The 25,712-nt window shown below is 42.2% G+C and overlaps 1 protein-coding gene across 8 annotated transcripts in view; it reads right to left on the minus strand.

Annotated features, from left to right (window-relative positions):
- Positions 1-25,712, minus strand: part of NFX1 (nuclear transcription factor, X-box binding 1) — an 80,546-nt gene that overhangs the window by 46,510 nt on the left and 8,324 nt on the right. For all 8 annotated transcript variants that reach the window (XM_054502844.2, XM_063650230.1, XM_063650229.1 and 5 more), the window contains exons 3-9: positions 23,047-23,205; positions 21,201-21,278; positions 17,169-17,274; positions 13,306-13,377; positions 10,698-10,837; positions 5,694-5,793; positions 5,396-5,613 (exon numbers count right to left, since the gene is read on the minus strand). In XM_054502844.2, the coding sequence (XP_054358819.1) occupies positions 5,396-5,613; positions 5,694-5,793; positions 10,698-10,837; positions 13,306-13,377; positions 17,169-17,274; positions 21,201-21,278; positions 23,047-23,205 (873 nt within the window). The remainder of the gene's footprint in view (positions 1-5,395; positions 5,614-5,693; positions 5,794-10,697; positions 10,838-13,305; positions 13,378-17,168; positions 17,275-21,200; positions 21,279-23,046; positions 23,206-25,712) is intronic.

Here is a 25,712-nt window from a genome sequence, read left to right on the forward strand (position 1 = left end):
TGAGAAAGGGTCTTGCTTTCTTGCTCACCTGAAGCGCAGTGGCATGATCATGACTTGCTGCAACCTCAACCTCTTGGGCTCAAGCAATCCTCCCACCTCAGCCTCCTGAGTAGCTGGGATCACAGGTGTGTGCCACCATGCCCAGCTAAATTTTTTTTTTTTTTTTTTTTGAGACGGACTCTTACTCCCTTGTCCAGGCTGGAGTACAGTGGTGCGATCTCGGCTCACTGCAACCTCCGCCTACTGGGTTCAAGTGATTCTCCTGCCTCAGCCTTCCAAATAGCCGGGATTACAGGCGTGTGCCACCATGCCCAGCTAATTTTTATATTTTTAGTAGAGACGAGATTTCATCATGTTGGCCAGGCTGATCTCAAACTCCTGATCTTAAGTGATCTGCCTGCCTCAGCCTCCTAAAGTGCTGGGATTACAGGCATGAGCCACTGTGCCTGGCCTAAGTTTTTAAAATTTTTTGTAGAGATAGGGTCTCACTACGTGCTCAGGCTGGTCTTGAACTCCTGGGCTTAAGCAATTCTCCTGCCTCCACCTCTCAAAGCACTGAGATTCAGGCATGAGCCACCGTACCCAGCCTAATGAATTTTGCATTTCGGTTATCCTACTTTTAAACTTCAGAATTTCCATTTGGGCCTTTTTTAAAACTAGTTTCTACCTCTTTATCGATATTCTCTATTTGATAAGACATAATCTTCACATCTTTCTTTACCTCTTTAAGTATGGTTTCCCTTCAATTCTTTGAAGATATTTATTTATTTGGTTTTTTTTTTTTTCAGATGAAGTCTTGCTCTGTTGCCCAGGCTGTAGTGCAGTGGCGCAATCGGGGCTCACTGCAACCTCTGCCTCCTGGGTTCAAGTGATTCTCCTGCCTCAGCCGCCGGAGCAGCTGGGACCACAGGCGCATACCAACATGCCCAGCTAATTTTTGTATTTTCAGTAGAGATGGGGTTTCACCATGTCGGCCAGGCTGGTCTTGAACTCCTGACCTCGTGATCCTCCTGCCTCAGCCTCCCAAAGCACTGGGATTACAGGCGTAAGCCACCACGCCTGGCCCAGTTCTTTGAACATATTTATTATGATTATCCTACAGTCTTTGTTAAATCTGACACCTGGTCACTCTCACAAGGCAGTTTCTGTTGCCTGTTTTTTCCCTGTTTCTTTGCACATTTCATACTTTTTTTTGGAAACTAGACATTTTAGCTATATAGCAACTATGGATACTGCTTCCCCTCTCCACAGCTTGTTTTTGTTGTGGTTGCTATTTGTTTTGTGACTTGGCTAGACTATTTCAGTGAAGTCTATTTTCCCTACAGTATGTAGCCACTGGTATCACTCTTTGGATGGCACAGCCTTACGGGTACAAACTGACCCTGGAATGACAGTCGTTTCAAGCAGGGCTCTCTTTGTCTCGATTCCTGATCTCTCTGTTAAACTGTGTGCCTTATTTGGATTACGCTCAGCCTCGAGGATCCATTAATTGCAGTTCTATTGTTTTTGACAATGTTCCAAGGCATCAATTGCTCAGCAGTCTGATCCAATTAAATTTGGGCAGGAATAGTCTTTGCTGTAAGTCTTTGAGATTTGTTCTGACCTGAAGAGGGCTCCTCTTAGCTACCTTTCCCTGATTCTCTCTGATGAACTAGATGGCCTACAGTTTAGTTACTGTTCTTTAAGGTATGTTATCATTTTCTAAAGTGTCCTTAGGCCTGTACTTCCCCACACTGTTTCAAATAAAGTCAGTTCCTTTGGAGAGTACTTCGGAGCTCTCTTTTGTTATGAACTGTCTCTCCCCCTGGGAAAGGTCTCTGAGGCACTACTCTGGGTGTTGGGTGGGATAGTAGCCTCTTGCCTTCTTGGCTTGCTTCTCTCAGTGGAACCTCCACCCTACGAGTGAGCTTGGGTGAGGACGATTAGGGCTCCAGTATTCTGCTGCAAATGGGATGGAGCCTCCATTGTGTAAGTGGGAGCTTGGTGGAGAAAGGGAGCCCTAACCTCTCAGCTGCACTCACCAGAATTTCAGCCTCTTCAACTTGGAGTTGGAGGGGAAGAGAAATGTTGACAATGTGGCCTTCCCAGTGAGATATGGTAAAACCTGACTGGGAGCTGAGGGGAGAAGCCCCATCTTCTTGTCCACACTTATCCTGAGTGGAGATCTGTCAAGCTGAGCTGAGGGGAAGAGGAAGGAACTGGCTAGGGGTCAATGCCACAGACTCTTGCTGTTGTTTACCAGAGTTTTAGTAGATTTTGTTGAATAAATATGTCTTCATCTGAGGTATGCTCTTAGGGCAATTTCTACAGACCTTTTTTTTTTTTTTTTTTTTCGAGATGGAGTCTCACTCTGTCACCCAGGCTGGAGTGCAGTGGTGTGATCTGAGTTCACTGCAACTGCTGCCTCCCAGGTTCAAGCGATTCCCCTGCCTCAGCCTCCCGAGTAGCTGGGATTATAGGCATGTGCCACCATGCCTAGCTAATTTTTGTATTTTTAATAGAGACAGGGTTTCATCATGTTGGCCAGGCTAGTCCTGAACTCCTGACCTCAAGAGATCTGCCCACCTCAGCATCCCAAAGTGTGGGGGATTACAGGTGTGAGCCACTGCACCCAGCCTCCAGAAACTTTAAATGGTTGATTTTTTTTTTTTTTTTTTGAGACAGGGTCTCACTCTGTCAGCCCGGCTGGAGTGCAGTGCTGCATTCATGGCTCACTGCAGCCTCAACATCCCAGGGTCAAATGATCCTTTTGCCTCAGCCTCCCAAGTTTCTGGGACCACAGGCACATGCCACCATACCCAGGTAAATAAAAAATGTTTTTTGGTACATACAGGGTCTCGCCATGTTGCCCAGGCTGGTCTCAAAGTCCTGGACTCAAGCAGTTCTCCCACCTTGGCCTCCCAAAGTGCTGAGATTATAGGTATGAGCCACCATGCCCAGCCTTGATGGTTGCTTTTTTATAGTTTTCCCTAGCTTTGTTTGTTTTACTGGGAAGCAGATCTATGGGAGTTCCTCATGCTACCATCTTTAAAGTAGAACTCTACCCAGTCTCTTATACTGAAGCTGTGCCTCTGGGATGGAAATTTCCTACTGAGTGAGATACAAAAGACCTAAGCAAGCTTTCTATAGATAAGCTAGGTCTGAACAAACCTGACAGTCATTGTTATCACTAGCCATAGGCTTGTCTCTGAGCTTCTCAGTCAACTCAGCCTATTTCCTTAAAGGTTTTCCATAGCTGCTGAGGTATAGCAGGTACCCTCTTATCCCTTAACCTGGTCTTGTCCCATCCCAAGGTCTGTTACTGCCAGTTACTACCCTTCTCTTGCTCAAGTCCTTTTGCATCACCCATTTCACATTTCCTTCTCCTCTCATCACCAACAGGATACGTGAGTGCCAGGGTAGGATTTCTGGTTATAATATGTGAAATTCTTATAAAACTGACTCATGTGCTTTCCGAAAGGGGATTAGATTTACTAGTCATTTGATCTCCATATCATAGACACATTTTCATGGCAAGCAGAGAACCAACAGATGACTGGCTTTCCTAATGCAGCTGGAATGTGTATTAAAATATAAGAAGACAGCACTTCTCCTCTATACACAATTTTAAGGTCAGATTGCGAAAAAGGATTAAGTAGGGTATTCCCACCGATTCACACTGGCACTTGAAAGAAATGTGAACTCTCTCCTTTTGATGAAATGGAAACCAAACCTAAAGATTCTAGCTTTACCTCAGAAGATACACGGTTAGTTTTAGAAATAATTTTCCTATTCAATCTCAGTTGCCTACTTTCCATTTTTTCTAAATGCATGGCCTTTCAACACCCACTCAGGAGAGAAGTTGCCAAGTCATTGCAAAACTGCAGACATACATTCCAAAAAGACTGAGTCAGATAGGCTCAGTATAGTATTACTTTGTGTCTAATTCCAATGAGCTTTTTCTGGTTTCTATATCCAAGTAATCAGAAGCCACAAATCAGAAGAAAGGGGGAATCACTAAAAGTAGACAGGCAAGCATACTAAAAGCACTGACAAGAATATAAACAAAAAGCTTCAACAAGCAGATACAACAATTCAAACTGCTCATTGGTATGGGGCATCAGTCTGAGAAACCTCAGCAGGCCGAGGGCACCACTGCATTCAGTGTAATACAGTAACTGGAGTTCATAAAAATGATGACTCTGGGTCAATAAGAGAAAAATTACAACACCATCAGTAACCTCTATTTAAACATGAAATGTAAATTTTAGAAAAATATTCATCCAGCCGGGCATGGTGGCTCACACCTATAATCCCAGCACTTTGGGAGGCCAAGGCGGGCAGATCTCCCAAGGTCAGGAGTTCAAGACCAGCTTGGCCAACATGGTGAAACCCCGTCTCTACAAAAATACAAAAAAAAATTAGCTGGGCATGATGGCAGGTGCCCTGTAATCCCAGCTACTCGGGAGGCCGAGGCAGGAGAACTGCTTGAACCCAGGAGGTGGAGGTTGCAGTGAGCCAAAATCACGCCACTGCACTCTAGCCTGGGCAACAGAGTGAGACTCTGTCTCAAAAAAAAAAAAAAAAAAGAAAAGAAAAATATTCATCCAAAATTATGTTCAATAGGTGCTATCCTCATATCCTCAGCTAGATGGGAAACTTAGCTACAGCGACTGACATTCCTTGAATGATCTAAATGGCTAAAGTTTTATTGTACTTACAATTTTAGTTCTTTGGCCAGGTACAATGGCTTACACCTGTAATCCCAGCACTTTGGGAACCCAAGGCGGGTGGATCACTTGGTGCCAGGAGTTCGAGACCAGCCTGGTCAACATGGTGAAACCCCGTCTCTATTAAAAATACAAAAATTAGCCGGGCGTGGTGGTGTGCACCTGTAGTCCCAGCTACTTGGGAGGCTGAGACATAAGAATCATTTGAGCCCAGGAGTCGGAGGCTGCAGTAAGCCGAGATCGTACCACTGCACTCAAGCTGGGGCGACAAAGCGAGACTCTGTCTCCAAATCAGACTCTGTCTCACCCACAATTATTTTAGCATGTTCCTATTATGTGAAAAGGGTTTTCAACACTTGCTGAACCCTGGATTGGTATAAATACATATAGTGTTCATAATAGTACAGGCTCCTAAGAGAAATCATAACCCCTATGGAACATAACTCACCACGGTTGTCCAGAGTTAACAATAAAACACCTGAATCAGAGAGATCATTTGGGCAAATGTATGGGTTTTCACAAGTATATTTTGAGGAGGAAAGAAAACGTACCTACATAAATATGATCATAATATTTAGAAACCTCTGATATTGTAACTGGCCCTTACTTCCACGTTGCTTAAACACTCATTGCTGCCAACCATTTACAATAATATTTTTAAAGCCAACTTTACGCTTACTAGTTACCTAAGGAACCACAAGGCAGAGGCTTGCCGCACACTTTTCCACATGAAGGCACAGGGTCCATGCATGTTTTCCGACTACTACTTCCAAGTTCTAGCAATTGGCTGAGAGGAGTTTGGCCACAGGGGCAACAGCGCACCAGCTGGGGGAGCCGTGGGCATGGCTGGCAGGGCTGAGGGTGGCACACTTGCGAACATGTATGGTTACCACATTTCAAGTCCCTGTTAAGAATAACACATTATTACATAATTGTCGCATAAAGTGCAGCTTTAGTTCAACTGAGGAAAACGTAAAACCTTACTTGCCACATATCTTTAAACAGCTGAAATCCCCAAATCCATCAGACTTTCCTACATCAGTTCCACATAACACATCTCGGGAGGTGCTGCCGCAATAGCATACTTGAAGAGAAAATTTCAAAAACAAAAAGTTAGTAACATGTATGGGTTCTTAAAATATCCCAAATAATCTATAAGAAAATACAAAATGCAGGCCCAGCACAGTGGCTCATGCCTATAATCCCAGCACTCTGGGAGGCCAAATAGAGTACTGATCAGACCTATGCAGAAATCAGTATATTTTATACAGCAGCTCTAAGACCCGCCTAAGAGCTTTACCATAGGAAGAAATAAAAAAGGCCTTGTTAAACTATTAATATCTCATAGTGCCTCTGCAGCACATTCCAAGAACAGCATCAGAGTGAAGCAACCTCTAAATTGAGAGAACACTATCTGGTCCATAAGGCCATGGTTGAACACCATTCACTGTGAGGCTCCTGCGGGTTCTCTGGTGATGTTACAGGGGATAGACAAGCTAAGCTGGTAGTAGTGGTGGAGGAGTTGACATCTGGATTTCCCATCCTCACTTCAACCCAAGAAGCACAGGTTTCATACTTTATGTCAGGTTTTACATAAAATACTTGTAAAAAGGTCCCCGTTGCTAAAAAGAAATTTAAAAATTGGCATGAGAGTATAAGATCTAACGATCAGAATAAATGCAGTATTATAAAAACATCACATTTTAAAAATCACATATATAATAAAAATAAAATAGAAACCTTCTAATAAGGTATTAAAAATAATACTCATAAAATAAAATCGTACATTAAACAGAACCAAAAGGTTTCACTATAATTAGACTCTTTTTTTTTGAGACGGAGTCTCACTCTTGCCCAGGCTGGAGTGCAATGGCATGATCTTGGCTCACTGCAACCTCCACCTCCCCGGTTCATGCAATTCTCCTGCCTCAGCCTCCCAAGTAGCTGGGATTATAGGGGCCCGCCACCACGCCCAGCTAATTTCTGTATTTTTAGGAGAGATGGGGTTTCACCATGTTGGCCTGGCTGGTCTTGAACTCCTGAGCTCAGGTGATCCACCCGCCTCAGCCTCCCAAAGGGCTGGGACTACAAGCATCAGCCACCACGCCCAGCCATAATCAAGACTCTTGATTTTTTTTTTTTTTTTTAAAAGACAGGATCTCACTTTGTTGCCCAGCTGGAGTACAATGGTGTGAACACAGCTTACTGCAGCCTCGACCTCCCAAAGTGCTGGGATTACAGGCATGAGCCACTGTGCCTGCTTTGATTTTTTTTTTTTTAATTAGCTGAATTTAACATTCAAGGACTCTTTACTTTTAAAATACACATTTCATCTTCCAGTAAGTGCATGTGCGATTTCTTTTCTTTTCTTTCTTTTTTTTTTTTTTTCCGGAGACAGGGCCTCATTTTGTCACCCAGGCTGGAGTGCAGTCATGTGAACACAAGCTCAGCTCACTGCAGCCTCAAACTCCCGGGCTCAAGCAATGTTCTCACTTCAGCCCCTCAAGTAGCTGGGAGTACAGGTGTGTGCCACTACACCTGGCTATAGCTTTTGTATTTTTTGTAGAGACGGGGTTTTGCCATGTTGCCCAAGCTGGTCTCAAGTGATCAGCCCATCCTGGCCTCCCAAAGTGCTGGGATTACAGGTGTGAGCCACTACACCTGGCCTATATGCAATTTTTTCCCCCGTTCTAAAACTCATTTGTTCATTTAATAAAGACTGATTTGATAAATTAATAAAGATTCAGAAAATACAATAAATATTTGTAGAATCAATGAACTGGTAAAGAAACCCTGGCAACTGGGAGCTTTTGCTAGTAGGCTTTTCTTTGCTAAGTTTCTGCTCAAACAGAACAAAGGCTTTTTACAGAGGTAATGAATAGAAAGCTGTGAGCAAAACAATCAAGGGTCAGGATGGGTAACCATAAAAAAATTGAGTTCCTGATGAAAAAATCTGAGTAAATACTAAAAAGCTCTCTAGGCACAAGAGACAGAAATATGAGCAGGTGACAGAAGAATGAGGTAGAGTCACAGCTGGTTAAATAGTATTAAGGAACCAAAGGACCCTGTTGCCAGCCTTAACCCATGTAGTATTTTATCAACATATGAATAAAGACCCAAAAAGAATGCTTATTAATCTCTAGATAAGGCTGAAAGGGATCCTAGAAGAATTATAATTCAAGAAGATAAACTATTTACACGGCCAAAATATTCTGCTAGATAACTAATGTGGAAAAACAAAAAGTCTTCAAAACTGGGTTTGAAAAATCAACTAAACAGAAACAAGGAGGAAGAGACTGGGATCCATACAAATTTGTACAAAAAAGACTTGGGTGATTTAGCTGAGTAAAAGCCCAATATGAATCAAGAGCTAAAAACAGCTGAAGCCAGGCATGGTGGTGTGCATCTGTAGTCCCAGCTACTTGGGAGGCTGAGGCAGGAGAATCTGCACTCTGGTACCAGGATAGAGAGCTTTTCTGCACTTCCTGTTAATTACAGATCCATATGACATAATGGATAATCAAACTGGGCACAGGCAAGTCTTCATTCTCTTGAAGAGACTATTAAAAACAGGGGCTGGAACATATTATCCCATTTTCAGCCTGGGATAAAACTGAAGGGAGCACCCACAGGCAGGGTCAGGATTCACAACAGGTGATGGAAGCCTCGAAGTTCTATTCTACAGAGAACAGACCAGAAATTTTAGTCCGTAAAATAATCAGGACACATTTAATCAGTCCTCTGTCTCAGTGAAAAATCTCAAGAATGTACTCAAAGAACACCAAGTTTTGAGCAATACTGGTTTTCGTGGATCCCACAAGACTGGCATTGTTGTGAACAATCTGGCCACTTTTTTTTTTTTGAGACAGAGTTGGGTACTGTCACCTAGGCTGGTGTGCGGTAGCATGATCTCGGCTCACTGCAACCTCCGCCTCCTGGGCTCAAGCCATCCTTCCACCTCCGCCTCCCAAGTAGCTAGGACTACAGATGCATGCCACCATGTCTGGCTAATTTTTTTTTTTTTTTTTTGGTTAGAGACTGGTTTTCGCCATGTTGCCCAGGCTGGTCTCAAACTCCTAGGCTCAAGTGATCCACCCGCCCTGGCCTCCCAGAGTGCATGAGCTACCGTGCCCAGCCCAATCTAGCCACTTTTAAGAGGATGTGTGGTCTCTGAGCATGTTTCACAGGGAAGAAATGAAGCAATCACAGCTGTTAGGCCTGAAAGGAAACACTGGGGAAAGAATATATGACAGCTGATTTTGAACAACCCAGGAGGAACATGAAATGTAGAGAAAGGCAGACCAAGGAGAGAGTATATTTCAGGGAAGCAGATTTTGGCTCAATAAAAGAAAAAACTGGGACGATTAGAGTTGTATCATGACCAAACAGCCTAACTAAAAATACAGTGAGCTTTCAGGCTGTTTAATCAGCGACTAGGTAACTGACAATATTCACTCTGGAGAGCAAAAAGGGGATAATTGCACTAAGAGAAAATAAAACTAGATTCCATTTTTTTTTTTTTTGAGACAGAGTTCCGCTCTTGCTGCCCAGGCTGGAATGCAATGGCACGATCTTAGCTCACTGCAACCTCTGCCTCCCAGGTTCAAGCGATTCTCCTGCCTCAGCCTCCAAGTACCTGGGATTACCGGCGCCCGCCAACACGTCCCAACTATAAAATTAGATTCTTCCGTCCCATTTCTAGATTACAGTAATGGAGAGGAAGAGAAAAACTGAAAACATCAAAAACATAAACTTACATTCACAATTAAAAAAATTTTTTCTATTCATGTAGATACTTTCTACTTTTTTTCCCATTGACGTACACCCAGCATATAATAAACACAAATATTTTACATATTCAGTTTTGATTGGTTTCAGATATCTTTTGGTAATTGTATACATCTGTGTAACCACCACCCAAAACAAGATATCAAACATTTCTATCAACCCAGAAAATTTGTGTCCCTTCCCCCAATTTCCACCACTAGGCAACCATTTTCTAATTTTTATTATGAAAAGTTAGTTTTATATGTTCTTAGATTTCACATATGTTCATTTTATTATTATTATTATTATTATTATTATTATTATTATTATTACTATTTTAGACTGAGCCTCATTCTGTCATCCAGGCTAGAGTGAAATGGCGCGATCTCTGCTCACTGCAACCTCCACCTCCCGGGTTCAAGTGATTCTCTTGATTCAGCCTCCCGAATAGCTGGGATTACAGGCGCCCACCACCATGCCCAGTTAATTTTTGTATTTTTAGTAGAGACAGGGTTTCACCATGCTGGCCAGGCTGGTCTCAATCTCCTGACCTCGAGTGATCCACCCACCTCACCCTCTCAAAGTGCTGGGATTACAGGCGTGAGCCACTATGCCTGGCCAGTTCATTTTTTAAAAGATTATTTTGGTCTTTCTAGGTCCATAATAATCTGGTCCTTTTCAAGCAGTTACTTTTAAACAGCATTTTAAAATCTACTATTTAAATTAGATAGGCCAGGCACTGTGGCTCATGCCTGTAATCCCAGCACTTTGGGAGGCCCAGGCAGGCATTACCACTTGAGGTCAGGAGTTCAAGACCAGCCTGGCCAACACTGTGAAACCCCATCTCTACTAAAAATACAAAAATTAGCAAGGCGTGATAGCAGACACCTGTAATCCCAGCTACTTGGGAGGCTGAGACAGGAGAATTGCTTGAACTTGGGAGGTGGAGGTTGCAGTGAGCTAGGATCACGCCACTGCACTCCAGCCTGGGCGACAGAGTGAGACTTATCTCAAAAAGAAAAAAAAAATTATATAGGACAATGACCTATACTGGTATGCAGGTAAAATAATAAAAACCATCTAAGCATTGTATCTCCAGTTCTCTCTACTCAAAGTCTTTGTGACTAAAAGTCTGACACCAATCAAAGTTCATCAAGACAATCATTAATAAGGTTCCAGAAAAGAACACAAGCATTGCTAGCTGGTGTGCCCACCACTTACCCTGGTTCAAAATGATCTGGCAAGGCTGGCACTGACCCCCATGGCACAGCTCAGCACACTGGTGCTGACCACAGTTCAAAATATTCTCACATGGGTTAGAACAGTGGACTGAGACAGCCTGACCACAGCGAACTGTGTGCCTGTAAAGACGATAGATGTAAAGACAGCATCAGTCTAAAAGTTCCTGTCGGACAACTAAACTAACACTGTGGCCCTAACTCTCCCCTCAAAACCCACTAAGCCTTTCTCTAACTTCATTTCCCTCACTTTTTCCTATGTCTCCCTCCTCCAATTCTTATTTCCTCAATTACTCTCCCTTTCTCCACTCTTTTTCTTCTTCTGTTTTTGTTTTTCTTTTTTTAAATAGAGACAGGGTCTCACTATATTGCCCAGACTAATCTCAAACTCCTAGGCTTAAGCGATCCTCCTGCCTCAGGCTCCCAAAGTGTTGGGATTACAGGCTTGAGCCACCACGCCCAGCCCACTCTTTCTTCTTTCTCCTCCTTTTTCTTTTTATTTTCCATCCTGTCTTTCTCTCCTATTTTCTGAGTGGTGAGGAATTGAAGGCTATTCCTGAGTATTTGCTTTATGTCATTTCATCTCTGAGTTCCATGAAGCAGCATGCGTAAGGAGAAAGAACGCTGGGGTGAGGAGTTAGAAGATCTGGGTTCTAGTCCTAGCTCTGCCTGGAGCTTCCACAGTACTCTACAGACAGGGGAGAAGGACAGCTATCATGTACCCAGATCTGACACACTCAGACTAACAGCACAATGGCATTATCCTGAGACCCAGCACTTAGAACATACTACATGTGACTTTGCTTCAGGGTAGGGAAATAAGCTAATTCTAGTTTTGTTCTAATGAACATCCTGATTTTGCTGAGAGAAGGATATAAGAAAGTCCTTTTTTGTTGTTGTTTATTTGAGACAGAGTCTTGCTCTGTTGCCCAGGCTGGAGTGCAGTGGTGCCATCTCGGCTCACTGCAACCTCCACCACCTCCTGGTTTCAAGCGATTCTCCTACCTTAGCCTCCCCAGTAGCTGGGGCTACAGACACGTGTCACCACACCCAGCTAATTTTTGTATTTTTAGTAGAGATGGGGTTTCACTATGTTGGCCCAGCTGGTCTCGAACTCTTAACCTCAAGTGATCCACCTCGGCCTCCCAAAGTGCTGGTATTACAGGCGTGAGCCATTGCTCCCAGCCGCAGAAAGTACTTTTAGACAACTGTCTTCAGGTCTCTTTCTAGGGTAATGGTTAAGCACTTGGAGTCTACTCTCCTGCAAGAAGAGTTTTATTTGATCCCCGACTCTCATCTCAACTCCATATTTTGTTTTTAAAAGTCACTGTTATGTACATAAATGATCAGCTTGCAGTACTTGACATAATGGCTAACACTAGCCTATTATGCTACCATTCTGCCTAGCACCATGGCTAACATTAACCCCTTGAAGTAGACACTATTATTTCTACTTTATAAGAAAAATGAGGTTCAGTAAGACCAAGCAACTTGCCCAGAATCAACAACCAGTAAGTGACAGAACCAGGATCTGACCTTTCTGAGTCAAAACACTTATATGTAATCTCATGGCTATCCTCATAAGTTCAGTAAAGGCTAAACAAATGCACCTCACTGAAAATCTGCATGACTCATCTCATCCTGTGGTTCAGAAATCATTTTAAGATCTTACTGGGCCTCAGAGACACTCCACAGCTATCAGTAATCCTTGTACTAACGATGTAGGAGACCTTGTATTATAACGGAACAAGGGTGGGCTCTGGAGTCACCTATTCTTTCATTCAACAATATTCATTAAAAGACTCCTAGATGCCAGATACTGTGCTAGGCACAGGAAACTGGTCCCAGCCTCCTTAGGCCTGGGTTCAACTCCTGGTTCTGTCACCCACTAGAGAGGTTAAAAATCCTTGCCGACCGAGTGCGCTGGCTCATGCCTGTAATCCCAGCACTTTGGGAGGCCGAGGCAGGTGGATCACGAAGTCAATAGTTCAAGACCAGCCTGGCCAAGATGGTGAAATCCCATCTCTACTAAAAATACAAAAATTAGCCAGGTGCGGTGGCAGGCACCTGTAATCCCAGCTACTTGGGAGGCTGAGGCAGGAGAATTGCTTGAACCCAGGCAGCAGAGGTTGCAGTGAGCCGAGATCACGCCACTGCACTCCAGCATGGGCGACAGACCGAGACTCCGTCTCAAAAAAAAAAAAAAAAATTCCCTGTCACTTTGGTATTTTATCCGAAATAATGGGTAGTCTCACAATCTCATTGTGCATATAATTTCTTAATCACTTATAAGATTACAAAATAGGGTCATGGGCAGCACAGGGAACTACTGGTTATAGAAAAGTACTATCCATGGCGCATTTGGTCTCTCAAGTTGCCCACTTGGCTCTCTTCCAAGTTGTACTTTCCTTCTGTGCTTTCCTTCCCGTTCTAAAGCTTTTTAATAAACTTTTACTCCTGAAAAAAAAAAAAGTACTATTCATGCCTACCATTTATTTGTATCTACCTACTATTCTTTTATTTTAGAAATTCACAAGCCAATCATGCATGTGAAAACTGAGGTCTTCTTTAGAGTGTAATTTTAACTTTACCTGGTTCGTCCACATTCACATGTTTTTGTCATAAAGGCAGGGCAGGGTGGGCAAGGTCCTGGATGGCAGAGACTGAAAGAGAAAGGTTTCACTGAATAAACCACAGCCATGTATCCAAACCCGAACAAAGCTGTCCCAGCTGGGTCTTATTGTGAATATGGCAACAAATACATCTACTATGACATGTCTCTGTATTTGTTTAAAGTTGATTAAACTATTTGAACAAAGATATCCACTGTACTTTTATGTGCAAAAAATCGACATCATTATCATCACAGACTATTTAACCAGAGAAGTAAATCCCAAGTCAAAATACTGGTTATATTTGGGTCTGAGAGTCAAAGATGACATTTTCAAATACAGTCTTGGCCCACTTACAGCAGTGTGTGGGGATAAAAATAGTTTGCTACTCAGGTAAAAGGCAGAATGGCTAATAGGGTCCTGTAGAAGATCAGAGTCTAAGCAAGGTAACAGAACTCAAATCTACCAGGTCTGTAAGAAGTACAGACATACTCTTTATCAGCTAGTGAAGTAATATCAGGCACTGGGCAAACAATGGAACAGTGAAAAGAAGGCTGACATGAGGGGAGGCATGCTAGTGAGTAACATGGAGAGAATGAAAAGGAAGGGGGTCATGGAAAGAACTGGGCTGAGTGATATGCTATAGGTCAGAATTAGCCCTCTGAAAAATGCTATTTTTAGGAGCTATATTATAGAGACCAATAGAAAAAAGTTACAATACGGAATTTGTATATTCAAATATATACTGTCCTCTTCAAAGCAGACACTTTGGCAAATTACACAGTGGTACAGAAATGCCACTACTTAAAACATTTTGGGAACTTCTATGACAACTGTTTTTGGAGTCGGAGGGGTATATTCTAGGTGGCAAATTACAATCCTTTGGGAATCAAAAGCCAATCAGAGCCAAGACTAATTAATCAGATGGGTAACAGAATTTGCTGTAAAACATTAATATGCTTATAAAGTGGTCTGGCTGGAATGTTTAGTTTCTATGAAACTCCTAAACAAGGTCTGATAATTCTTAAATAAAGTTTAAACATTGAAAACAATCCAGGAATAAGTGTCTAGTCTTCTAAGATAACTCATTTTGATAGACAATACCCATAGGAGACATAAGTTTAAGCATGTTTCTTTAAAGATGAGTATTATTATTCAACAGTTATATTTTACATATACCTCAATCCTTTCGGGTGAAACAATTTTCATTGCTTGTCAGGTGTGGGTGATTCTAGGTTATGTCAAATATCTCAGAAGCCTGGACTCAATCTCCTCAATCTCAGGTTTTCTTAACTTTTAGACCAGAGGTTCACAACACTGGCTATATATTGGAAGTGCATGGAGAGCTTTTAAAAATATAGATGTTCACACCAGGCATGGTGGCTCATGCCTGTACTCTCAGCACTTTGGGAGGCTGAGGTGGAAGGATCGCTTGAGCCCAGGAGTTCAAGGGTGCAGTGAGCTACAATAGCACCACTGCACTCAAGCCTGGGCAACAGAGCGAGACCCTGTCTCTATGGCTTTTGAGTCCTAACAAGTGTAAATGAGAGAAACCAAAGCTTTCTTGGAGACCAGAAAAGTGCTACTGGGGAATGGGCTTCTATGGTCCTTAAAGTAAAAGAAAGTTCCCAAGTCAAGTGTGAGAGCTCCAGAGCCACAAAAGAGCAGGAGCAGGTTTTAAGGTGTTCTTTTCTTTCAGACATGGTGCTGATCATATGATCTGCAACAGTTTTGATCTCTGGTAGTCATGAAGGGTTTGGAAAAATAGTCCATGCAGAGGATTAAGTTTTTTTGTTTTTTTTTTCTGAGACGGAGTCTCACTCTGTAGCCCAGGCTGGAGTGCAATGGCAGGATCTCGGCTCACTGCAACCTCTGCCTCCCGGGTTCACGCCATTCTCCCGCCTCAGCCTCTCCAGTAGCTGGGACTACAGGCGCCCACCACCACACCCGGCTGATTTTTTACATTTTTAGTAGAGACGGGGTTGCACCGTGTTAGCCAGGATGGTCTCGATCTCCTGGCCTCGTGATCCACCCGCCTTGGCCTCCCAAAGTGCTGGAATTACAAGCGTGAGCCACCGCGCCCAGCCAGGATTAACTTCTTATTACTGAATTTACTGAAAATGACAGCTAATGGCAAGAATAGCTTAAGTCCTTCCTAAGGAAGGACCTATGCGAGCAGTCAAAGGGAAGGAGGTATCTGACTGCCCAGCAGATCACAGGCCATGCTGTCTAGCCCAATTTAAAACAGCTCTACTCCCACTGACATTTCCCCAGCACCACCACCATGCCTTGATCACAAGGCCCCTGGTTCAATATTATCCCTGCTCCAAGCAGTAGAAATACCAAGATAACACTCTGATGGTCTGGTTTACTCTTAGATTTGGGTAGTAAAAGTAAGAATTGTCATTTTTTGATCACTTGCCAGACTCTGTATCGAGCCGCATAGGTGCACTAATTCATTTAATTTTCATAGAACCCTATAAGTATTATTATTACTATCATTATTATTTTATAGATGCAGGCTTAGATAAATTAATAACTTGTCCAAGGTCACATAACTATTTAAGTAACTTGAACCTAAGATTTAAACCTTTGTCTGAGGTCAAAGCCTGTAGAAATTTATTTGTAACTGATCAATTGTTTTTCTATTACTGTGCATTTTTTGGTATTTAGAAGCTGACTGCATACAGTCTACTTATTTATTTATTATTTTTAGAGACATGGTCTTGCTTTGTTGCCCAGGCTGGAGTGCAATAGTGCAATCACAGCTCACTGCAGCCTTGAACTCCTGGACTCAAATGATCCTCCTTGCTCAGCCTCCCAAGTAGCTGGGACTATAGGTATGTGCCACCACACCTAGCTAATTTTAAATTTTTTTGTAGAGACGGGGTCTCACTTTGTTGCCTAGTGTGGTCTAGAACTCCTGGCCTCAAGCAATCCTCCTGCCTTGGCTTCCCAACGTGTTGGGATTATAGGCATGAGCCACCGTGTCTGGCTTATGCGTATAGTCTACAGCTGGCTATTTATTATAGGGAAAAGATTGACATCCTGCGGCTGGGTGTGGTGGCTCACACCGGTAATCCTGGCATGTTGGGAGGCTGAGGAGAGCAGATTGCTTGAGCCCAGGAGTTCGAGACCAACCTGGGCAACATGGCAAAACCCCATTTCTACCAAAACATACAAAAAATAGCCAGGCATGGTGGCACACGCCTGTAGTCCCAGCTACTCAGAAGGATGAGGTGGGAGGATGGCTTGAGCACAAGAGGCAGTGGTTACAGTGAGCTGTGATCACGCCACCACACTCACACTCCAGCCTGGGTGACAAAGCGAGACTCTGTCTCAAAAAAAAAAAAAAAAAGAAAAAGATTGACATCTTGGAAATACTGTCCGACTGGGACCCTAAACAATTGTCTTTCCCCAGACAGAAGGTTCTCCCATACATTCTCTTGGATCTGGATATCTTGGATATCAATGGGGGATAAAACATATGAGTCACATTTCTTCTTAGAAGCAAGCAGTGTAATGTAATGGAAGCAGCACTGGCTTTGGAAACCCTAGCTCCACCATCCACGGCCTACCACTGTGACACTGGGCAAGAGGCTTGGCCTTTCTGAGCCTCATCTGTAAAATGGAGATGGTAAATATCTATTACTGGGCTGTGGTAAGGATTCAACAAGTTAACTGATGTAGAGTGCCTGGCACAGGGTGATTTGAGACCATTTACTGAGGTCCCATATCACCCTTCATCCCAAACCATTACATGCTAACCAGGTATGTTTACTTAGAGCCACCAGCAAAGCATGTCCACCAGCAATCCCAACGGAATTACCATTCCAACTTACAGGTTACAGGAATGTGGGCAGTCCTGGCCAGGCTGTTTCTTTCTACAAACCTCACCACAGCTATGTGGAATTTCATTTCTGCTCCACTCAGGATTCTTTACCTTGCCTAGAACATATCAGATCAGAGAGTCAATGGTACAAACTTCAACCACATTCTCAACTTTAATGAAACAGTAAAGTATAGCTAGGCAGCATGCAACTTTAGTGTGGTTTTTATTATCTCAACAAATGTATTATCCCATATCCTAAAATAAAAAGATAAATATAATGCTATTCATAAAAAGTTTCACTGAGTATGATAAATCTTAAATCTTGGATTACCTGGGAAAGATAAATAAAAAGTCACTTTTACTTATGAAAATACTACCTTGACTAATGGAAACATTTAAGATAAATACCTATAAGACAAGTTGTCTATAACTGGGCTTCTGAACTGATATGCGAATTGCTGCTGCAAGGATCAGAGAGAGGGAATAAGAGAAGAGCACCGTGGGGAAAGTGGGGGAGGCAGTAAGAGATGGAAAGGACATAAATCCCCTGTGTAGCAGGAACTCACCTATTCCAGAACTATAAAGTCGGCATAAAAGAGCTTATAATTTTATAATCAATGTCACTGCAAATCTTCATGGAACATCTTCCATGGACTCAGCAGAGACAGGGAAGAGTAAAACGAAGGCACAGGATTCCTCCTTGCCCTTGAGGAATTCATCCTCACTTGGGCAATTTGCACACTAAATTGCAGCCATCCCCAGTCCATGGCCTCTGCTTTTCTCTCTATACTATCTCTTTCAGAAATTTTATTCATGTTGAGAGGTGCAATCCACCTAAAGGCCACTGATCTCCAAATCCACATTTTCTCTCTTGCCCTGAATCTTCAGTTTCAGACCCATAAGTCCAAATGTCTGCTGAACATTCTTGCTTGGGGTTTCACAGTCACCTCAAACTGGCTTTATCCACGGCCAAAGTTCACATCTTCCCTCTACAACTCCTCTCTTTTCAGGGTTTCCTATTTCTGTCAGTGACATCAACTCTGTCAGAGTCACACATGCTCAAAAACTACAGTCATCGCTGACACCTCTTTCTACTTAATCACCAAGTTGTGTCAATTTTTCCTACAAAGTGGCTCTCACCTCATCTGCTCTCCTGTTCCTGCCTCTCTACTGGCCAAAACCTCGTCTCCAGACTATAACAAAAGCCTCCCTGCCTCTGTGCTTTTTTGCTCCAATACAGTGCCCTGGTTTTCCTCTAACATCTCTCAAGAGCTCTACCTCTTGTCCCTGACTCCAAATGATGTTTTGGGGTTTTCTGCTTTTCTTTCCCCTGCAAGTGTTCTGCATTACACCCTTTTCTCACTCTGTACCCTTTCATCCGCTAGGGTCTTAACTACTCCTCTCAGCTGTGATTCTCATCCTTAAGTCCTGGTCTTTCCTCAAATATTGCTACCTGCCTGTTGGACATATCTCACTGTATGTTCTGCTCACTCCTCCAGCTCAACATTTCTAAACTGTAGTCACTGTCCCCACCAGACCTTGTTCTTTTGACCTGCCCTTTTCCTTGGTATCACCATTTCCAAAAGCATGAAACTTTGGGTGACTCCCATTCCTACTACTGTTAGGAATCAACCTAACACCATATTTTTCCATCACACTCATTAGAGGCTTGTACTACTCTTCATCTGGTTTATAAGTCCCAAATTATTTAGGCTCCAAAATACTCTACTCACTGCTACCAAACTAATCTCCATAAAGAATCATGTTGATGCCCTCAGTGGCTTCCCACAGCCTTCCAAATGAAGTCCCAACACCTGAGACTGGTATCAAAGGGTCAGCCCTTCCTTTCCAGTCATCTCCCACTCCCCACCCATCATAGATCTTGGGCTCTGTAAGTGGATGAATCACTCTTCTCCCAATATATCCTAAACCCTGTTGATTCTGAACTGCCTAAGCTATTCCCTTCAACATATCTGTCTGCCTACCAAGATTTTACCTAGTTTACAACGCCAGTTCAATTCTACGTCGTCCAAGAAGGCTTCTCTTAATCATCCAGCTATAAGTCGTAACTACCCCAAAGATCTCCCATAGTACTTCGTACTTCTAGCAGAGTATCAGGCTAATTGTGTCTTAACTCTTAGACTGTAAGCTCTGGTAAGTTAACCGTTTTATTCGCCTCTGTTTCTTCACAGTGCCTTGAACATTAATAAGTTCTCAATAAAAACATGTTAAATTAATGGTCCTCTGGAAGAACAGTGTGGGGCAAAGTCATCTGCAAATAAGGCCTTTATGTGCATTCTCACATCATTTTACCACTTTCAGATCATCTTGACCTTCACTCCACATTCTTATGCTGCCTTAGAGTCTCTCGTCTAATTTGCCAGTAGAGGCTTTAACAAGATTTTTAATTCCATTGTGGTACTTTATGTTTAAAAATCCTTCAAAATAAGGTATTAAGTATTGGTATTGTCCTATTTGCCCAAATTTCCATTGATCTCTTACTTCCAGTTTCATGCTGCCTTTCTGGTAGTATATTCAAGAATATTTATTCCCTCATCTAATACCAATTTAGTATCTATTAAGGCTCAGATTCTGTCAATAAAACATATAAGACCAGAAAATTCCAAATAAAACAGTGGCCAAAGTGAGAGAGAGAATAACAAAGGAAAGCATCCTTTGTAAGAGGGTGTTTGGGGTCAGATCTTAAATGATACTGTGGTTAAGAATTGAAGAAAAGAAGGGGAAGTCAAGGAGTTCACCAAGGTATTGCATCTAGAAGATACAGAGTTGATGGTAAATGACTTGACTCTTTGTGAAAGCTGCTAGCTAAGTAATGGGAAAGGAGAAATATGAGCAAACTGGTTAGAAAAATAAGGAGAGCATGCAGAAACAAACAGGAAGAGCTACTTATTTCAAGAAGGGAATGGTCAAAGGTGTCAAGGGCTATCACTCTACCAAAAAGACTATGAGCTTATAAAATCAGCCCTAGATATGGTTGGAAAGGAGTCATTGGTGATTTCTTTGTTTTTATTTTATTTATTTATTTTTTTGAGATGGAGTCCCACTCTGTCGCCCAGGCTGGAGTGCAATGGCATGATCTTGGATCACTGCAACCTCTGCCTCCCAGGTTCAAGCGATTCTCCTGCCTCAGCCTCCCAAGTAGCTGGGATTACAGACACGCGACACCATGCCCAGCTAACTTATTTTAGTAGAGACGGGGTTTCACCATGTTGGCCAGGCTGGTGTCGAACTCCTGATCTCAGGTGATCCACCTACCTTGGCCTCCCAAAGTGCTGGGATTACAGGCGTGAACCACTAAGCTCGGCCCATTGGCAATTTCTGAATACAGTTTCAGTGAGGCAACAAGACAGAAGCAAAAATGCAATGCTTCAGGGAGGGAGACAGACAGTAAAGAAAAAATCCGAAAAATCAACAACTAGAGGGAAGTTAGTCATTAAAAGGCAGGAAAGGAAAAAAAAACATGCAGAAATGGGCTAGCAGCAAGAATGAGCATCTGGGTTACAGGAAGTTTTCCCCTAATACTTGGGGGAACTGAGATATTCAAAAACAGAAAGAAGTATTCCATAAAGAGGGAAGATGCCAGGATAGAGTTTATAATGCTGGTTTATAAAAAATCCGATTATAAATACCAATGACTTATTTCCAGGATTAAAATAAACACTATTATTTACTCATACTGCTCCAATCTGGAATATCAAAGCTGTAACTGCTGGGGGTGAGATGAAGCCCACATCCACACCTATCTCTGCTACATGGTCAGGCCTGGTCTCAAGACCAGGGAGACAAGCACTACAGCCCAGAAGCAGCATGAGCCTGGTTGGCCATCTCCAGAAAAGCTTGCCAGGAGCAAAAAGGCTGTGGCTCTAGCTGTGTGATGGACCACATAATTATAGTCTTATAGACTCCTAGAGCTTTGAAGTCTCATTAGTAACTTCTAAAACATGCCCTGCAGACCACCTTTCCTGAACTGAGGTACAATGTATGTAGTAAAAGAGACTCCAGTGTATATAAACAAACTTACCACAGAAACAAGTGTAGGTATTAGGAACATGTGCAGAAACATTCTGACAGGCAGGACACCTCCAACCACTCTGGCCATCTGTCAGGAAAAATGGGAGTAGGCCAAATAAATTTTCTTCCAAAAGCTACATGTAATTTAAAAAATTTAAATCTATAGGAAGATACAATACTGAAGTAGTGGTAATAATTTCAATGTTAAGCATATCAGACATTTAAGTAACAAATTCACAATACTGACTGCTTAGCTTGAATACAGCATTTTCCACTGAATATGGGGTTCATTTAAAAAAAAAAAAAAAAAAAGGCCAGGTGTGGTGGCTCATGCCTGTAATCCCAGCACTTTGTGAAGCAGAGGTGGGTGGATCACGAGGTCAGGAGATTGAGACCATCCTGGCTAACATGATGAAACATCATCTCTACGAAAAATACAAAAATTAGCTGGGCGTGGTGGTGCGTGCCTGTAATCCCAGCTACTCAGGAGGCTGAGACAGAAGAATCACTTGAACCTGGGAGGTGGAGGTTGCAGTGAGCCGAGATCACGCCACTGCACTCCAGCCTGGGCGACATAGCAAGACTCCCTCTCAAAAAAAAAAAAAACAAAACACAAAAAACAAACAAAAAAAACCACTAGCTAGGCATGGTGGCTCATGTGTCTAATCCCAGCATTTTAGGAGGCTGACGCAGAATTGCTTGAGCCCGGGAGTTCAAGACAAGACTGGGCAACACAGCAGACCGTCTCAAAAAAAAAAAAAATTAGCTGGATGTGGTGGCATGTGCCTGTAGTCTGAGCCGCTTGCGAGTCTGAGGCAGGAGGATCATCTGAGTCCAGGAATTCAAGGCTGCAGTGAGACATGATCACACCACTGGACTCCTGCCTGGGTAACAGAGTAAGACTCTGTCTCAAAAAAAAAATACAGTTAGATAGAAGGAATAAGACCTAGTGTTTAGTAGCACTATAGCTAACAACAATTTATTATATATTTCAAAATAACTAGAAGAGTAGAAATGGGATGCTCCTAACACAAAGAAATGATAAATATTTGAGGTGTTGGAATCCCAATATGCCCATTACCCTGATTTGATCATTACAAATTGTATACTTGTATCAAAATATCATGTGTACCCCATAAACATGTAAACTATTATGTATGCATAGTAAAAATTTAAAAATGAAAAAAAAATGTTTTTTTGTTTGTTTGAGACAAGGTCTTGCTCTGTCACCCAGGCTGGAGGGCAGTGGTGCAATCTCAGATCACTGCAATCTCCACCTCCTGGGTTCAAGCAATTCTCGTGCCTCAGCCTCCCAAGTAGCTGGGATTACAGGTGACTGCCACCACGCCTGGCTAATTTTTATATCTTTAGTAGAGATGGAGTTTCACCATGTTGGCCAGGCTAATCTCGAACTTCTGACCTCAGGTGATCCGCCTGCCTTGGCCTCCCAAAGCGCTGGGACTGCAGGTGTGAGCCACCATGCCTGGCCAAAAATGAGAAGAAGATAAATTAAAAATAGAATTACCATATGATCCTGCAATCACACTTCTGTGTATGTATCCACAGGAAATAAAATCAGTATGTTAAAGAAAAAATAATAAGTAAAAGCCATCATTTTCAATAAGAGTGACTGATTTTATCGTATCCTAAAATATATTTTAATATTGTTATGTTTAGCTGGTTTATTTAAGATCTATAACTTAATTCTGGTCATATGAAACACATGATCAAGGTAACATACTCTCCCTGCAGAAAAAGTAGTTAAGAGAAATTAAACTGTATATTTAAAGCTAGGCTTAATACTTGAACATATCAAATAGGGGAGAATAACTACTCAGAAGAGAGAATTAATTGACCTGCTTGAGATGCTGGAGACCTTGCCCATTTCTTTATGCAGTTCAAATGAAACACATGGTAACAGCTCTGACAACTCCACACTGGGGCAGTGACACGAACCAATTCACAGCACACCATGCACTCGTATTTTTCTGTTGTTAGTTGTTCAATTAGAGAACCTGTTTAAAAAACAAAATAACAAAAAAGATAAACTCAAACACAAAAAACCATTCCTCACTTTAATCAACCAAGGATGAGCAAGTCATTCAAGAGAAGAATCCAAACACAGAGATTTTAAGGAATATCTGATTCTGGGTAAGGCAGCTGGCTATTCAGACTGAGGCCAATAAGGGGCAGGAATTTGCCGAGGAAGAGGACTTAGGAAGGAGACACTCAGGTGGGGATTCCCACAATTAAGGAAACATTCCCAGGAAAATAGCAGAGTAGCCAAATGCCCCTTGTAACATAGCCTGAGGATCCACTGGGCAATACAGGATCTTGCTTTGCATTTTCTATTTTCGAGGATCCTCTAAATCTATCAGATCCATGGATTTAGGTTAGAAAGAGGCTCGTGAAGCTGTAGTGTCAGCTATAAGAAGCCCAAGTCTGGGCAGGTTCCAACAACCCATGAGTGGTAAGATGGCTCTAGTAGTTGCCCTCAAAGTCTTTAGTCATTCACTTAACAAAGATATTCTTGGTGCCTACCATAAGCCCCATGGTGGTGTTACAGTCCCTGGCTCCAGGAGCTCAACATCCAGTGATAGAGACCAGTGTGTAGTATCAGAATAATCCTCCCAGATCTATTCCTGAATACCTTCACCCACTTCCAGATTTTTTTCCTCAAACACAATTGCAGCAAAGTCTTTCTAGATTTCAATACCACCAGATACTCTCAAAACTGAGTGTGAGTGTGTGTATATGTTTTTTTGAGTACATACTTTTAGCATTGCATTTATTTCATAATATTACTGTTATTTGCTTTCAGGTCTAAATAAGTTAAAAGAATAAAATTAATCTTAAATACAACATTGCAAGCACGTTACATATTATTATTTAGTCCTCTCAAAAAGGCTGTAACAGGTTGGGCACGGTGGCTTACACCTGTAATTCCAGCACTTTGGGAGGCCAAGGTGGGGAGATCATGAGGTCGGGAGATCAAGACCATCCTGGCCAACATGGTGAAACCCCATCTCTACTAAGAATACAAAAATTAGCTGGGCATGGTGGCGTGTGGCTGTAATCCCAGCTACTAAGGAGGCTGAGGCAGGAGAATCTCTTGAACCCGGGGGCGAAGACTGCAGTGAGCCGAGACTGCACCACTGCACTCCAGAGCGAGACTCCATCTCAAAAAAAAAAAAAAAAAAAAAAAAGGCTATAACATAGGTACCATTTTACAGATGAAGAAACTGGCTTCATGTAGTTAGATCATTTATCCAAGGTCACAGAACTACAAATTTAAAAGTCAAAATTCAAACTTGTCAAACTATCTGACTCAAAAGTGCACATTGTAATATTCCATAACATTGGCTCTCCTAAGATTTACTTTCTGATTGTTCAGTTTAATGTCAAAAGAAATAGAGAACACCCTGAGACTGAAAGCTCAGGAGGAGGGAGAGTTTTGTCTACCTTGCTGAGTGTAGTATTTCCAGTGTCTGGCATATACTAGGTGCTCCATTAAATAGTTGTTAAATTCACGGATAAAGTAATAAATGAGTGATATTTAGTCTGTTTCACAACCTCTTTCTGTGAAAGTTACAGGCGTCACCAAAGTTTAGGCTCGAGTGCAGTGGCATGATCGTGGCTCACTGCATCTTCAAACTCCTGGGCCAAGTGATCCTCTCACCGCAGCATCCTGAGTAGCTGGGACCACAGGCGTGTGCCACTATACCTGGCTGATTTTTTTGTTAGTTTTTGTAGAGATGGGGTCTACCTCTGTTGCCCAGGATGGTCTTGAACTCCTGGGCTCAGGTGATCCTCTTGACTCGGTTTCCCAAAGTATTGGGACTACAGAAATTTAACCAAATTAAAAAAAAATCTTCCCTGAATAAGAAGTAAATAAAACAAAAGCAAAAACATCTTTTCCAAAAAGGAAAGATGAAGAAACTGTCAGAGATGGTAGGAGACTCAGGAGACATGACTAAATGCAACGTGGTATCCTAGACTGGGTCCTGAAACAGAAAAAGGACATTGGCAGAAAAACTGGTGAAATCTGAATAACATCTGTAGTTTAGTTAATACGATCATACCGGTGCTAATTTCTTAGTTTTAACAAAGGCACTCTGGTTATGTAAGATGTTAACATTAGAGGAAGTTGGGTGAAAGATATATGGGAATTCTTTCAACTATCTTTGCAACTTTTCTATAAATCTGAAATTATTCCAAACTGAAACGTTTTACAGACAAACACCTTTTTCTCTACTAGGCTTTGACACTTCAGTAAAGGCCAATTCCATTATTCTAAGTTGCTCAGGCATAAAATCTTCCTTCCAAATACATCCAAAATCTATCCAATTGTTACCTTTTCCACACTATTACTCCAGTCTAAGTCTCCATCATCTCCTACCTGAACAACTGCAATAGCCTCCTAACTTGTCCTGTTGCCTTCTTAGAGCCTATTCTCCACACAGCAGCCTAATAACATTTTTTTTTTTTTTTTTTGAGACAGGGTCTCATTCTGTCACCCAGG

Source organism: Pongo pygmaeus, chromosome 13, assembly GCF_028885625.2.
Source record: "Pongo pygmaeus isolate AG05252 chromosome 13, NHGRI_mPonPyg2-v2.0_pri, whole genome shotgun sequence".
NCBI classification, from domain to species: domain Eukaryota; kingdom Metazoa; phylum Chordata; class Mammalia; order Primates; family Hominidae; genus Pongo; species Pongo pygmaeus.